Genomic DNA, 17,073 nt, shown 5'->3' with positions numbered 1-17,073 from the left:
AATACAACAAAACAAAATATAGCCTTGCTAAAATATTTCCTAGTATGAAATGTAAAGTAGTCTCCAACTCTCAACGTCTAGATATAATGTTGCCAGTGCTGAGACTGAAATTACCGTTTAAAAGCTTCATGAAGTCAGTTTAAAGGTTGCATACTCCCAACAGTCCAAACTATTTAGAAATCCACACGTGCGTAATTTCCGTAACATAACTTATATTTTCCAAAGTTTCCCTCCGATATTATGGTATTCCATATACCACGGATGACAAACTCCACCCGCCTCCATTCATTGTTGGGGAATACAAAGCGTCTTTCATAGTAACCATGACATCGTTTTCAGAGCACGTGATTTCTTACGCCAATCCCCCTGTCTGAGAGCTCAATATTCAAATATTTGCGGTGATCCTATTGGTTCTGATCATCTGAAATGGATAGCCTAAATAAAAACATTGTTGATGTTGTTCAGGTCACATTTCAAACACATATTTATTACCAACGTGCGCTAATTTACACTTTACTAAGCATGACAAATAACTATGCAGATGTAGCCTCAATGGCTATTAAATGCAACCACCACAAAATTAATCATGTATATATAACAAGCTAATTAACATGACAGGATGAATTACACCTCTCAAGAGGTGATCATTTGTTGCATCCTGCCAGGAAAGAAAAACAACAACAAAAAAAACAGTGAATTATGGTCAAAATGCTGCAAGGTCGCAATAGGAGTGAGTCACATGGTCCTTTTGCACACCACAGTCAAATAGACACAGTGAGTCAGTCAATGGAAACAGTGACAGCCGAGAAGTTGTATGCATGTTTAGGCCTACTAACACCCTGGACAAAAACCTTAGGCCTTGTAAGATAGTGAAGTGATAGATAGTCATTTGAATCGAATAAGCAGGCTATTGATATTTTTTGTATATTTTTCTGTATATTATTTAGCTGTTTTCACAAATGTAAAATGCAAAGCCTATATGTGGTGAAACTACATTCAACTACCTTCTATTTAATCCCATGGTTTCACATAAGAGAGCACTTCAAGACAATGCAGTTTTTAGTGAGTTAATGGAACTGTCATCTCAAATTATCCACAACACTAACCATTTCCTAGATTTGTCTAATTAGGATGTCTTGCACTTTCAATCGCTCAATGTGATCCAAAAAATGGTTTTAACAACATATATTGTATTTCCCTTCCCTCTGAATGAGGACTTTTTCAGTCAAGGCACTAGCTGCCATTTCAGATATATCACATACAGATACACTACCGTTGAAAAGTTTGGGGTCACTTAGAAATGTCCTTGTTTTTGAGAGAAAAGCACATTTTTTGTGCATTAAAATAACATAAATTGATCAGAAATACAGTGTAGACATTGTTAGTGTTGTAAATGACTATTGTAGCTGGAAACGGCTGATAATTAATGGAATATCTACATAGGCGTACAGAGGCCCAATATCAGCAACCATCACCCGTGTGTTCCAATGGCACGTTGGGTTAGCTAATCCAATTTTATCATTTTAGAAGGCTAATTGATCATTAGAAAACAATTTAGTAATTATGTTAGCACAGTTGAAAACTGTGGTGCTGATTAAAGAATCAATAAAACTGGCCTTCTTAGACTAGTATCTGGAGCATCAGCATTTGTGGGTTCGATTACAGGCTCAAAATGGCCAGAAACAAAGGTCTTTCTTCTGAAACTCGTCAGTCTATTCTTGTTCTGAGAAATGAAGGCTATTCCATGCGAGAAATTGCCAAAAACCTGCAGATCTCGTACAATGCTGTGTACTACTCCCTTCACAGAACAGAGCAAACTGGATATAACCAGAATAGAGAGGACATGTACACTAGATTGTCTAGTTTGAGAAACAGACAAGTCCTCAACTGGCAGCTTGGTTAAATAGTCCCTGCAAAAAAACAGTCTCAACGTCAACAGTGAAGAGGTGACTCCGGGATTCTGGCCTTCTAGGCAGAGTTGCAAAGAAAAATTTATATCTCAGACTGGCCAATAAAAAGAAAAGATTAAGATTGGCAAAATAACACAGACACTGGACAGAGGAAGATTGGGAAAAAAGTGTTATGGACAGACTAATCTAAGTTTGAGGTGTTCGGATCACAAAGAAGAACAATCGTGAGACACAAACAAAATGAAAGGATGCTGAAGGAGTGCTTGACGCCATCTGTCAAGCATGGTGGAGGTAATGTGATGGTCTGGGGGTGCTTTGGTGGTGGTAAAGTGGGAGATTTGAACAGGGTAAAAGGGATCTGGAAGAAGGAAGGCTATCATTCCATTTTGCAACACCATGCCATACCCTGAGGACAGTGCTTAATTGGAGCCAATTTCCTCCTACAACAGGACAATGACCCAAAACACAGCTCCAAACAATACAATAACTATTTAGGGAAGAAACAGTCAGCTGGTATTCTGTCTATAATGGAGTGGCCAGCACAGTCACCGGATCTCAACCCTATTGAGCTGTTGTGGGAGCAGCTTGACCGTATGGTATGTAAGAAGTGCCAATCAAGCCAATCCAATTTGTAGGAGGTGCTTCAGGAAGCATGGGGGGAAATCTCTTCAGATTACATCAACAAATTGACAACTAGAATGCCAAAGGTCTGCAAGGCTGTAATTGCTGCAAATGGAGGATTCTTTGACGAAAGCAAAGTTTAAAGGACACAATTATTATTTCAATTAAAAATAATTATGTATTACCTTGTCAACGTCTTGACTATATTTCCTATTCATTTTGCAACTCATTTCATGCATGTTTTCATGGAAAACAAAGACATTTCTATGTGACCCCGATCTTTTGAACAGTAGTGTAGATGTAGGATCTTAATTTGAGCCAGTTTGCTACAGCAGGAAAATAGAAAATGTGAATGGTGTGGATTATATTTCATGCACTTTTATTTTAAGGGTTGATACATTTTTCATAAGGGAAAATCAAGTCTGCCATTTGAAAGTGGAAATTCAGAAGCCTTTTAAAACCTCAAATACACTACAAGTTAAACATGTCTGTCATGTCCTGACTTTAGTTCCTTTGTTATGTTTCTTGTTTAAATTGGTCAGGGCGTGAGTTGGGGTGGGCATTCTATGTGTTGTTCTAGTTTTGGTTGTCTATGTGTTTGGCCTGGTATGGTTCTCAATCAGAGGCAGCTGTCAATCGTTGTCTCTGATTTAGAACCATACTTAGGTAGCCTGTTTTTCCCACTTGTTTTGTGGGTAGTTGTTTTCTGTTTTGTGTATTTGCACTAACAGGACTGTTTCGTTCACTCTCTTTGTTGTTTTGTTATTCAGTGTTCAGTTGATTTATTAAATATTAACATGGACACATACCACGCTGTGCATTGGTCCGATCTTGACTACTCTTCCTCAGATGACGAGGAGAATCGTTACAATGTCCTGCATCGCAAATAAGTTCTCAGGATGATCAAATTAAGATCCTACATCTGTAGTATGTTTTGTTACACATTATACAGTACCCGTCAAAAGTTTAGACTCACCTTCTTACTACAAGGGTTTTCTTTATTTTTACTATTTTCTACCTTGTAGAATAGTGATAGACACTAATAGTGAAGACATCAAAACTATGAAATAACACATTGAATCATGTAGTAACCAAAAAAGTGTCAAAAAATCTAAATATATTTTATATCGGAGATTCTTCAAAGTAGCTACCCTTTGACTTGATGACAGCTTTGCATACTCTTTGCATTCTCTCAAGCCTACTTCACGGGGTAGTCACTTGGAATGCATTTCAATTAACAGGTGTGCCTTGTTAAAAGTTCATTTGTGAAATGTATTTACTACTTAATGCATTTGAGCCAATCAGTTGTGACAAGGTAGTGGTGGTATACAGAAGATAGTCCTATTTGGTAAAAGACCAAGTCCATATTATAGCAAGAACTGCTCAAATAAGCAAAGAGAAACGACAGTCCATCATTGCTTTAAAACATGAATGTCAGTCAACCCGGTCAGTCAATTTTTCAGTCGCAAAAACCATCAAGTGCTATGATGAAACTGGCTCTCATGAGGACCGCCTGTCACGACTTCCACCGAAGTTTTCGTTTGTCTGTTGGTTTTGTCTTATTAGTTTCACCTGTGTGTATTTTGGTTTAATTAGCTTCCCTATATGTAGTAGTTTGACCCGCACTTGTTTTGTGTGGGATTGTTTTTTGTTACTCTGTTGGTTGTGGTTTTCATGTTTGTATTCTCCGGACTGTTTGGTCCTGTGTTTGGGCCGGTCTGTTCTATGCGCCCTGTATGTTGGCGTGACTGTTTTTTGGTCGGAGAATAAATCAAGATTTACTGAACCCTGCTCTCTGCGCCTGATTCCAAACCACCACTCCTAGTAGGCTGTGACACCGCCACAGCAAAGAAGACCATGAGTTACCTCTACTGCAGAGGATAAGTTCATTAAAGTTACCAGCCTCAGAAATTGCAGCCCAAATAAATGCTTCACAGAGTTCAAGTAACAGACACATGTCAACATCTACACCAAATTTGCGATTTTTGGTTCCAACAGCCATGTCTTTGTGAGACGCAGAGTAGGTGAACGGATGATCATGGTTGCTACCATGCTGTGTGTTCATGTGTTGCTGCTATGCTATGTTGTTGACCTTAGGTCTCTCTTTATGTAGTGTTGTGGTGTCTCTCTTGTCGTGATGTGTTTTGTCCCCGCAGGAGGCCTTTGCCGTCATTGTAAATAAGAATTTGTTCTTAACTGACTTGCCTAGTTAAATAAAGATTACATCAAATAAAAATCTCTGCATGTGTGGTTCCCACCGGGAAGCACGGAGAAGGAGGTGTGATGGTGTGGGGGTGCTTTACTGGTGACACTGTTTGTGATTTATTTACATTTCAAGGCATACTTAACCAGCATGGCTACCACAGCATTCTGCAGCGATACGCCATCCCATCTGGTTTACATTTAGTGGGACTGTCATTTATTTTTCATCAGGACAATGACTTAACACACCTCCAGAATGTTACTGTTAGACCGGGTGTTGTATGTGGAGGATGAGGGCTACAGTAGATATCTCAGATAGGAGGGAGTGAGGCCTAAGAGGGTTTTATAAATAAGCATCAACCAGTGGGTCTTGCGACGGGTATACAGAGCTGACCAGTTTACAGAAGAGTATATATAGAGTGCAGTAATGTGCCCTATAAGAGCATTGATTGCAAATCTAATGGCCGAATGGTAAAGAATATCTAGCCACTCAAAAGCACCCTTACCTGCCAATCTATAAATTACGTCTCCATAATCTAGCATGGGTAGGATTGTAACGGTTCTCTTGTGGAGAAGTAGAGGCGGAACAAAATGCAGCGTGGTTTCTTTGATTCATGTTTAATAACAAAAGATTAACACGAACACTACAAAAACAATAAACGTGGAAAACCAAAAACAGCCCTATCTGGTGCAAAACACAGAGACAGGAACAATCACCCACAAACACACAGTGAAACCCAGGCTACCTAAATATGGTTCCCAATCAGAGACAATGACTAACACCTGCCTCTGATTGAGAACCATATCAGGCCAGAGCTGCCAGTCTACATGGAGCAGCCAGAGCAGCTAGATCCGCCAGTCAGCCATGATCTTCCAGATCTGCCAGTCAACCAGACTCTTCCAGATCCGCCAGCCAGCCAGGATCTGCCGGAGCCAACTACCTGCCTGAGCTTCATCTTAGTGAACCTCGGCAAGACGGAGCTGCTCTTCCTCCCGGGGAAGGACTGCCCGTTCCATGATCTCGCCATCACGGTTGACAACTCCATTGTGTCCTCCTCCCAGAGCGCTAAGAACCTTGGCGTGATCCTGGACAACACCCTGTCGTTCTCAACTAACATCAAGGCGGTGGCCCGTTCCTGTAGGTTCATGCTCTACAACATCCGCAGAGTACGACCCTGCCTCACACAGGAAGCGGTGCAGGTCCTAATCCAGGCACTTGTCATCTCCCGTCTGGATTACTGCAACTCGCTGTTGGCTGGGCTCCCTGCCTGTGCCATTAAACCCCTACAGCTCATCCAGAACGCCGCAGCCCGTCTGGTGTTCAACCTTCCCAAGTTCTCTCACGTCACCCCGCTCCTCCGCTCTCTCCACTGGCTTCCAGTTGAAGCTCGCATCCGCTACAAGACCATGGTGCTTGCCTACGGAGCTGTGAGGGGAACGGCACATCAGTACCTCCAGGCTCTGATCAGGCCCTACACCCAAACAAGGGCACTGCGTTCATCCACCTCTGGCCTGCTCGCCTCCCTACCACTGAGGAAGTACAGTTCCCGCTCAGTCCAGTCAAAACTGTTCGCTGCTCTGGCCCCCCCAATGGTGGAACAAACACCCTCACGACGCCAGGACAGCGGAGTCAATCACCACCTTCCGGAGACACCTGAAACCCCACCTCTTTAAGGAATACCTAGGATAGGTTAAAGTAATCCTTCTCACCCCCCCCCCTTAAAAGATTTAGATGCACTATTGTAAAGTGGCTGTTCCACTGGATGTCATAAGGTGAATGCACCAATTTGTAAGTCGCTCTGGATAAGAGCGTCTGCTAAATGACTTAAATGTTAAATGTTAGTACTGGGCTTCCTCTCAGTACTGGGCTTCCTCTCAGTACTGGGCTTCCCCTCAGTCCCGAGCTTCCCCCTCAGTCCCGAGCTGCCTCAGTCCCGAGCTGCCCCTCAGTCCTGAGCTTCTCCTCAGTCCCGAGCTGCCTCAGTCCCGAGCTGCCCCTCAGTCCCGAGCTGCCCCTCAGTCATGAGCTGCCCCTCAGTTCAGTGGGGTTCTGGGTGAGGACTATTAGGCCATGGTCGGCGGCGAGGGTGGATTATCCCAGGACGCGAAGGGGAGGAATTATGACATTAATGGAGTGGGGTCCACGTCCCGAGCCGGAGCCGCCACCGTGGACAGACGCCCACCCGAACCCTCCCTATGGTTTTGTGGTGCGTCCGGGAGTCCGCACCTTGGGGGGGTTCTGTCACGCCTTGGTCATAGTATTTTGTGTTTTCGTTACATATTTGGTCAGGCCAGGGTGTGACATGGGTTTATTTTGTTGTGTTTCGTATTGGGGTTTTGTAGGCATTGGGATTGCGGCTGAGTAGGGGTGTATCATAGGCTTGGTTGCCTGAGGCGGTTCTCAATCAGAGTCAGGTGATTTTCATTGTCTCTGATTGGGAACCATATTTAGGTAGCCTGGGTTTCACTGTGTATTTTGTGGGTGATTGTTCCTGTCTCTGTGTAGTTGTTCACCAGACAGGCTGTATAGGATTTCACGTTCCGTTTGTTGTTTTTGTATATTTAATAGTTATTTCATGTATCGCGATTCTTCATTAAAGAACATGAGTAACCACCACACTGCATTTCGGTCCGACTCTCCTTCAACAGCCGTTACAAACCCAGGCTACCTAAATATGGTTCCCAATCAGAGACAATAACTAACACCTGCCTCTGATTGAGAACCATTTTAGGCCAGACAAAGAAATAGACAAACAAGACATCCAACATAGAATTCCCACTCAGATCACACCCTGACCAACCAAAACATAGAAACATACAAAGCAAACTATGGTCAGGGTGTGACAAGGATGATCATCTGAATCAGGGTTAGTTTGGCGGCTGGGGTTAAAGAGCAGCGATTACAATAGAGGAAACCAAGTTTAGATTTTAACTTTAGCCTGCAGCTTTGTGCTGAGAGAAGGACAGTGTATCGACTAGCCATACTCCCAAGCAATTGTATGAGGTGACTACCTCAAGCTCTAAACCCTCAGAGGTAGTAATCACACCTGTGGGGAAAGGGGCATTGTTTTGGAGGTGTTCAGAACAAGGTTAAGGGCAGAGAAAGCTTGTTGGACACTAAGAAAGCTTTTCCGTAGAGCATTTAACATAAAATCCGGGGAGGGGCCAGCTGAGCTACACTGTTTATGTAAATTTAGAAATGTGTGGGGCCTAGGATCAAGCCTTGGGGTACACCCTTGGTGACAGGCAGTGGCTAAGACAGCAGATGCTCTGACTTTATCACGGCAAAGGATGGCTACTTGGAAGAATCTAAAATCTAAAATCTATTTTGATTTGTTTAATTAACACTTTTTTGGTAGGAAACCCTTGAATGAGCAGGTGTGTGCAGACTTTTGACTGGTTCTGTATGTTATCATTTAATATGATGTGTTATTGTTTGGAGATCATATTACATTACAGTACACCCAGTGTGAATGCTGACTTTATGTCGGCTACATTATGACAATATTTAGGATGAAAGGGAGACAAGATTGTATCAGGAATAGTTGAAAGAGACAAAAAATGACAACAGAACATATGTTTTTATTTCAGTCATACATTTCAAACAAGTAGGCTATGCTAGTTGGAAGATGCATACACCATAGCAGGACACACATGAAAAAATAAGTGATACAACACCAAATGCCCATGCCTTTTGTCATTAAAATATAGAATTTGTGGACAAACGTTGTCTTTTGTTAATGTCAATAAGCACAGTATTTTCCTAGCATGTAGATATCGCTCAAAACGATCAATGAATGGTGGAACTTGTCTTAAAGCAGCCTCAGCCATACACCTCTGAACCGTCACGCCTGACCTCTCACTCTCTCACAGCAACCACTAGATAGCCATGCTAGAAAGGACAAAACCGGCCTCAGCACTGATGAGCAAGTTGCTTTTTCCTCTCTCTGCCATTGAGCATTCAGGTCAGGGGTAAGGTTAGGGTGAGATTGACATTATTTACTCTCAATCAGTTGTTAAAAAGTGCCATACACCAGGTGAAGCATAGCCATATTATAGCATATAACACATAGCCATGTAGCATATAACACATAGCCATGTAGCATATAACACATAGCCATGTAGCATATAACACATAGCCATGTAGCATATAACACATAGTCATGTAGCATATGGCATTTATTTTCTAGCATAGCTATATAGTGAGCACCACCGGGACGCAATTTCGATACAGCTATGTCTTTTCATAGTAGGTTAGGAGAACTTACGCAGCAGGTTAGGATAATTAATGTAGCAGGTAAGGATAATTAGGTTAAGGTTAGGGAGAAATGCAGCACCTAACCTGCTACGAAAAGTCACTTGTATCGAAGAGGCGTGTTTTTAGGGAGTCCTGACCACCACCACCACCCTCCTTGACCCCTCACTCTGGACCCTTCATCCCTGGCCTGGCTCTTTGACCCCAGGCTGGGCAGCAGCACCCCAGGCTGGCGTGGGGGTCGTCAGTGGCTGGATCATCTTCTCCAGCAGGTTCATCATGCGCTCTTGGAGCTGCAGGCTCTGCACCTGGAGGAAGTTCTGCTGGTGCATGACGCGGCGCACCTCGCGGCATGTCTCCTCCACCGCCCGGCTCACCTTCCGCTGCTCCTGCAGCATGGCCTCCATCACCTTCAGCTTCCGCCGCTTCAGAGACAGGTGCTGGTGCACTTTCTTCCTCTTGGCCGGCGTCGGGTGGGAACTGGACAGAAAGGGGTTTTGTTAGTTAAAGCAATGGTAATGACATCATTTATAGAGAGAGTTATACAAGCATTCAAGAGTTCTGTATGTAGGGCCATTTTCGATCAAACTTGGTAAAGCGGTTTCACTACAAAATAATGTGAAATTAGGCAGTTTAGCTCAATACCTCAGCTTGATACCCCCCCCCCCTCTCTCTCTCTCTCTCTCTCTTTCTCTCTCTCTCTCTCTCTCTCTCTCTCTCTCTCTCTCTCTCTCTCTCTCTCTCTCTCTCTCTCTCTCTCTCTCTCTCTCTCTATCTCTCTCTCTCTCTCTCTCTCTCTCTCTCTCTCTCTCTCTCTCTCAGGAGGTGTCCTCTTTTTCTTTCTCTCTCTCTGTTTCCTCATTTGAAGCCCAATATGTAAACATGGCCTTACTCGGGACAGGGAAGTCCAGAGTGCAGGCTGCCAGAGCTCTCCCATCCAATTAGGTCCTTCCTCATCTCCATTTCGTCCGAGGAGCCTGTGTACTCCGGAAGGAAGCCCGTGGGGAGGCCCTCTGCATGGGACATTGAGGCCTCTGTGGAGGTGGACGGGCCAGGAGACTGGAGCTCAAACGAGTTCATAGTCCCATTGTCGTCAGTCTTGGTGAGGAGCTTCTCTATTGCTTTGTAGTACGGCCAGTCGGGTGTCCCACCGCTCCCATTGGTTGTGCACTTCATTTTCCTGTCAAATAAGGAGTTAATGATGGTATATATTGGTTTGGGTAAAGTAGGTGACATAAGAAGTCTGCGTTTCTAAGTATCATAGCAGCCTGTATTGAGTTCTAGTTATGCAGGATGCTCTGACACCTGTGGAGTTACATTCCAACGTAGCCTACTTCAGTTCTTTCTGGATATTAAAGTGAATTCATACAATACAAGATTTTTATGGATTTATGTTGCCACCTTTTTCAACCCCCACCCCCCAAAATAAATAGAAGGTATTTCTTACACTTGCCTGTACTGGAAAGACATGTTGGTGATTTTCATCTTTATCTCCTCCCGGTGGCGTTGTTCTCCAGTGAGCTCAAAGAACCTCTGGGCCATCTTCTCGTAGATCTTGGCGTTCCTCTTACATTTCTTCAGCTCGGCGACATTCTGTTCCCATACATACAGAAGCCCCTTCATCTCTGCATCGGTCCAGTTTCGGGCCCTTCTGTGCTTCTCGCTGTGGCCCGGAATGAGGTAACTAAAACTCTCCTCTGCAGCCATTTTGAAAGCCCTCTCAAAAGCACTCTCTTCCTGTTTTGGTTCTGTAAACAAAAATAGGCCCCAAAAACGGTTTAGTTTGAAGCCCTTCTCTGCTGTCTAGCATTATGTTAGTGGAATGTGGTTGCAAACAGTCACACACCGCTCTGCCTGTGCTGTGCCCTTCCCCCGAGCTTAGCTGAAAGAGGACTCAAAATGGGCCCTAGGGCAGGAGAGGGATCCGGTTAAAAGCTTTTAAATGGAGGAAATCGTCACTGTGATGTCAAGTTGCCCTAGCAACTAGGAGGAGGCCCCTCTTTCTCCCTCCCCCCCTCCCTTAACCACTCCCTCTCTTTCACTTCCTCTCTCTCGCTCTCTTGCTCCAATGCCACAACAAAAAGCTTTTAGCTGAAAGGCAATGAGGTATACCAGAGATTACAGGAAAAACAGATTTGAAATATGAGCCTTGGGGGAGGGAGTAGAGCAAGAGAGCAGGTGTCATTTGTTTCCTTGGCAACAGGCCTTTGGACTGGGCAGGCTGCCAAGATGTTAAAGCATTTAAATGCTTTTAATAACAAACAGGGACTGGCTTTTTGCAGTCAAAGTGGTGCAAACAGGAGTATATTACTCTTCACCTGAGGAAAAGACACCTACATTTTTTATCAAAAGCAGCATACTTTGGCAGTGTGTGGATACTATTCTCAATGCACAATTAAATTATATGCAAATTATATGAAAGTGCAGGGGGAACAATTGTATTGAAATGGGTATGTATTGGTAGTTGTAGAGTACATTCAGGGGAGAGTCAGTGCATTCTAATTATCCAAGACCATGGGAGTCCTGTCGGTAGGTCAGCTTATGTGAGGACAATTGAACACCCTCCCCCACCCACACCACAATATGGACCTTGGCCTGCAAGGGTGAGCTCAGCATGTTATTTCTCTCTCAATTCAATTCAATGGACTTTATTGGCATGGGAAACATGTTTACATTGCCAAAGCAATTGAAATAGATAATAAACGTAAGTTAAATAAATCATTAGAAATTAACAGTAAGCATTACACTAAAAAAAGTTTCAAAATAATAGAGACATTTCAAATGTTATAGTATGGCTATGTACAGTGTTGTAACAATGTGCAAAAGGGCAAATAAATCAACACAAATATAGTTTGTATTTACAGTGGTGTTTGTGCTTCACTGGTTCACCTTTTTTTTGTGATGACAGGTCACACATCTTGCTGCTGTGATGGCACACTGTGGTATTTCACCTAATAGATTTGGAATGTTTATCCAAATCTGATTTGTATTCAAATTATTTGTGGGTCTGTGTAATCTGAGGAAAATATGTGTCTCTAATATGGTCATATATTTGGCAGGAGGTTAGGAAGTGCAGCTCAGTTTCCACCTCATTTTGTGGGCAGTGTGCACATAGCCTGTCTTCTCTTGAGAGCCAGGTCTGCCTACGGAGGCCTCTCTCAATAACAAGGCTAAGGGAAAGGGAAAGGGGGATACCTAGTCAACTGAGTGCATTCAACTGAAATGTGTCTTCCGCATTTAACCCAACCCCTCTGAATCAATGAGGCTGCCATAATCGACATCCACGTCTTCGACTCCCAGGGAAGAATGGGTTAACTGCCTTGCTCAGGGGCATAACGACAGATTTTTACCTTGTCAGCACGGGGATTCGATCCAGCAACCTTTCAGTATGCTCACTGAGTCGGTGCATAGTCAGAGTTCTCCTTCATTTGGAGTCAGTCACAGTGGTCAGGTATTCTGCCACTGTGTACTCTCTGTTTAGGGCCAAACTGCATTCCAGTTTACTTCGTTTTTTGGTTAATTCTTTCCAATGTGTCAAGTAATTATCTTTTTGTTTTCTCATGATTTGTTTGAGTCTAATTTTGTTTCTGTCCTGGGGCTCTGTGGGGTGTATGTTTGTGAACAGAGCCCCGGGACCAGCTTGCTGAGGGGACTCTTCTCTTGGTTAATCTCTCTGTAAGTGATGGCTTTGTTATAGAAGGTTTGGAAATTGCTTCCTTTTAGGTGGTTGTAGAATTGAACGTCTATTTTCTGGATTTTGCTCATTGGGTATCATCCTAATTCTGCTCTGCATTATTTGGTGTTTTACGTTAGATACAGAGGATGTTTTTGCAGAATTCTGCATGCAGTTTGGTGTTTGTCCCATTTTGTGAATTATTGGTTGGTAAGCAGAACCCAGACATCAAAGGGTTCTATAACTGTTTCAAGTATTTTTAGCCAGATCCTAATTGGGATGCTGAATTCTCTCTCTCTCTCTCTCTCTCTCTCTCTCTCTCCCCCTCTCTCTCTCCCTCCCTCCCTCTCCCTCAATTCATTTCTAAGGGGCTTTATGGGAAACATATGTTTACCTTGCCAAAGCAAGTGAAATAAACAATACATTAAAGTGAGAAGAAATACATTTAACATCAACAAAAAAACAAGAAAGAGAGAGAGAGAGAAAGGGAGGGAGGGAGAGACATTGTAAATACCACCAATATTGATCTGTTTATTTACTGTATCTTCCCCCTCTATTTGTACTACAACTATTTTCACATTGCTAAAACACTGATAATATAACACTTGAAATTCTTATCTTTTTTTAACCTTTTTTAGTGCAATGTTTACTGTTAATTTCTAATAGTTTTTTGTTGATGTTAGTTTTAGCAATGTGAAAATAGTTGTAGTACTAATAGTAAAATAGTTGTAGTACTTTCTCTCTCTCTCTTTCTCTCAGGTTCACTCTCTCTCTCTCGCAGATTTAACTTCTTTAGGAAAATAGCCCTAATGTTGGAAACGAACATCATTATGTTGTCATCCAGAGTCACATGTATTTATTTCCCAAGCTATAGCACACAATATTTGACATACAAGAGGTTTTTGGTCTGAGTTTGGCCTGCTTTGCGTTTTAATTTTTGGCATGGAAAAAATATTGCGATACCGGTATCACCCTGGGCCTACAAAACAGTGTGCACTGATGGATATGAGCCAGTATACTGTAGTGAATGGCAGGTTTCAATACTAGTTTCCATTATACTGTAGTGAATGGCAGGTTTCAATACTAGTTTCCATTATACTGTAGTCAATGACAGGTTTCAATACTAGTTTCCATTATACTGTAGTCAATGGCAGGTTTCAATACTAGTTTCCATTATACTGTAGTCAATGGCAAGTTTCAATACTAGTTTCCATTATACTGTAGTCAATGACAGGTTTCAATACTAGTTTCCATTATACTGTAGTCAATGACAGGTTTCAATACTAGTTTCCATTATACTGTAGTCAATGACAGGTTTCAATACTAGTTTCCATTATACTGTAGTCAATGGCAGGTTTCAATACTAGTTTCCATTATACTGTAGTCAATGGCAGGTTTCAATACTAGTTTCCATTATACTGTAGTCAATGGCAGGTTTCAATACTAGTTTCCATTATACTGTAGTCAATGGCAGGTTTCAATACTAGTTTCCATTATACTGTAGTCAATGACAGGTTTCAATACTAGTTTCCATTATACTGTAGTCAATGGCAGGTTTCAATACTAGTTTCCATTATACTGTAGTCAATGGCAGGTTTCAATACTAGTTTCCATTATACTGTAGTCAATGGCAAGTTTCAATACTAGTTTCCATTATACTGTAGTGAATGGGAGGTTTCAATACTAGTTTCCATTATACTGTAGTGAATGGGAGGTTTCAATACTAGTTTCCATTATACTGTAGTCAATGGCAAGTTTCAATACTAGTTTACACAAAACACTCTGGAGACAACATGGACGTAATAGTGTCTGTTCGGGTAGCCTGCTGAGATCTCCAACAGGAGGACATAGTACATCCTTTTCTCACCTTGGAGCTTGCTTTTAAAGAGTGCTACATGTGAAAACACCCCCAACCAATCCTCAAATTTCCAAGAAGGGGCCTCATTGAAGGCGAAAGAGATTATATTGCCACTAATAGACGGATCCATCTGTGACTTACCATCACTTTGTCTTTATTAGTGACACTTTTTGTCACTGTGTCTTTACACTATTTGACCCTTATTTGACCTCCTGGTCCATCTGCTGCATAGAAACTGACAGTCGTTTAATCATACCATAACACTGGCAGCTTCTCACAATCCATCACTGCTGTCACTTATCTGTAGAAAACATCCATTATTGAAATGGACAGAGAACTAGAGGTTTATGTTAGAGCACTTACCAGACACTGTTATCCAAAGCAACTTACAATAAATTGATTACATACATTTTTTGTAAGTGTTCCCTGTGGGAGTTTGAACCCATGATCGCTGCTAAGTCACACATGACCACAAAACACTACATATGGATGTGTTTTCATGTCTGTCCTGAAGTGGCAAAAGATGGCAGAAGAGCAAACCTTGCTTCATATGTATTTCTAGTTCTATACTTAACAAGAATTTAAAATCAACGTGTAAAGTGTTGGTCCCATGTTTCATGAGCTGAAATAAAAGATCCCAGAAATGTTCAATACGCACAAAAAGCTTATTTCTCTCAAATGTTGGGCACAAATTTGTTTACATCCTTGTTAGTGAGCATTTCTCCTTTGCCAAGATAATCCATCCAACTGACAGGTGTGGCATATCAAGAAGCTGACAGGAACAGGTGCACCTAGTGCTGTGGACAATAAAAGGCCACTCTAAATGTGCAGTTTGTCACACAACACAATGCCACAGATGTCTCAAGTTTTGAGGGAGCGTGCAATTGGCATGCTGACTGCAGGAATGTCCACCAGAACTGTTGTCAGAAAATGTCATGTTACTTTCTCAACCTTAAGCCTCCTCCAATGTCGTTTTTGAGAATTTGCCAGTACATCCAATCAGCCTCACAACCACAGACCACATGAAACTACACTGCGGGATCGTCTGAGAACAGCCACCCAGACAGCTGATGAAACTGAGGAGTATTTCTGTCTGTAATACAGCCCTTTTGTGAGGAAAAAATAATTTTGATTAGCTGGGCCTGGCTCCCCAGTGGGTGGGCGTATGCCCTTCCGTGCCCATCCATGGCTGCGCCCCTGCCCAGTCATGTGGAATCCATTGATTAGGGCCTAATTTATTTATTTCAATTGACTGACTCCCTTAAATGAGCTGCGTGTAGATTGCGATCCATGTTTAATCAAATAAACGTAACACGAATCAATACAAAACCACTACAAAACAATAAAAGAAAACAGCCTATTCTTGTGTCAACTAACACAGCACAAGGACATCAAGACACTCAGGACAATCACCCACAACACAACCAAAGAATATGGCTGCCTAAATATGGTTCCCAATCAGAGACAACGATAAACACCTGCCTCTGATTGAGAACCACTTCAGACAGCCATAGACTTACCTAGAACACCCCACTAAGCTACGATCCCACTACATACACACCACATACAAAAACCCATGTCACACCCTGGCCTGACCAAATAAATGAAGATAAACACAAAATACTTCGACCAGGGCGTGACAGCTGTGACTCAGTAAAATAGTTGAAATTGTTGCATGTTGCATTTTTATTTGTGTTCATTATACAAAATGTAATTATTTGTATAATATCAAACTTGGATAATGTTTCAAGATACCCTTTTTGACATTGTAAGGATTATGCCTGTAGTAGCTTGGTGGTGCCAGGGCCATGTTCTCACTTCATTCGTCAAATGAACCCTGTACAAAAATCAAATAATGTGTTGTTATCTGAAAAAGGGAACTCCAAGACTTCCAACAATGGCAAGCCTCATAGAATCCGTATGAATTTGGAGCCTATTCCAACCATATCCATTTCATGAATTACAGACTATGTTAATCTACTTATACCCCTTGACCGTCTGCATATCCGCAAATGTATTCAAGCAGCTCGAGCCTGTCAAATAAATCAAAACCTAATGAGAAATTGGACTTAATTGGCCAGAAATTGCACTTTGTGGCACAAAAGCCCTCTCATAACCGCACAGTGATATATAGCAACTGACTGCTAGTCTACGAAGACTGCCAAATGCTAGTCGGAGTGTTGGCTACTGTGCTACACATTTGCCTAGCAACTAAAAGAAGAGCAGAAATTCAGCAGCCATTGTTTAATCTAATAGGCTACTCACACTACTGTATATGGCTTTTCTCATTCTTTAAAGTGGACACATTCCAGACAACTAATCCAGAGCATAGACTAATCTAGAGATGAACTGTCCCTCGTGGTTTTGCATGGTTAGACTGAACCAATAGACTGTAACTAATCTGGAGAAGAACCTAATAGAATTACTGTACTCTTTGTCAAAATAAATCATGCATAAATGAGAAAACAATGGGGGGGGTGGGGGGAGAATTACTGTATTCTGAAAGGCACTTTCCATCAGACAAATCAGGAATATTTTTGGGTTGCTTGAAAAT

The 17,073-nt window shown here is 42.2% G+C and overlaps 2 protein-coding genes across 3 annotated transcripts in view; both read right to left on the bottom strand.

Annotated features, from left to right (window-relative positions):
* Positions 1-284, bottom strand: part of LOC124013915 (regulator of G-protein signaling 12-like) — an 85,582-nt gene extending 85,298 nt beyond the window's left edge. Inside the window, exon 1 of the mRNA XM_046328475.1 lies at positions 115-284. The gene's annotated coding sequence lies outside the window, so the exon portion shown is untranslated. The remainder of the gene's footprint in view (positions 1-114) is intronic.
* Positions 285-8,295: 8,011 nt separating this feature from the next.
* On the bottom strand, positions 8,296-10,999 carry LOC124014211 (myb/SANT-like DNA-binding domain-containing protein 1). 2 transcript variants are annotated; one of them, XM_046328982.1, is made up of 3 exons: positions 10,436-10,999; positions 9,881-10,168; positions 8,296-9,468 (listed from the first exon to the last, which is right to left on the bottom strand). In XM_046328982.1, exons 1-3 carry the CDS (start codon positions 10,693-10,695, stop codon positions 9,168-9,170), a joined length of 849 nt encoding a protein of 282 aa, XP_046184938.1. In that variant the 5' UTR covers positions 10,696-10,999; the 3' UTR covers positions 8,296-9,167. The 2 variants fall into 2 exon arrangements, with proteins under 2 accessions (XP_046184938.1, XP_046184939.1); XM_046328983.1 differs by having other exon boundaries at positions 10,442-10,999.
* Between the last annotated feature and the right edge of the window lie 6,074 nt (positions 11,000-17,073).

Source organism: Oncorhynchus gorbuscha, linkage group LG25, assembly GCF_021184085.1.
Source record: "Oncorhynchus gorbuscha isolate QuinsamMale2020 ecotype Even-year linkage group LG25, OgorEven_v1.0, whole genome shotgun sequence".
Taxonomy (NCBI): Eukaryota; Metazoa; Chordata; class Actinopteri; order Salmoniformes; family Salmonidae; genus Oncorhynchus; species Oncorhynchus gorbuscha.
The sequence above is the reverse complement of the archived record's forward strand: the minus strand, read 5'-3'. Positions and strand labels throughout refer to the sequence as shown.

Coding starts and splice junctions, on each gene's coding strand:
- LOC124014211 (XM_046328982.1), bottom strand. CDS start 10,695: ATGGCTGCAGAGGAGAGTTTTAGTTACCTCATTCCGGGCCACAGCGAG. Junction 10,169..10,435: donor TCTTTCCAGTACAGGCAAGT/GTAAGAAATACC, acceptor CTTATTTGACAG/GAAAATGAAGTGCACAACCA. Junction 9,469..9,880: donor TCTGGACTTCCCTGTCCCGA/GTAAGGCCATGT, acceptor CTTTCTGTCCAG/TTCCCACCCGACGCCGGCCA.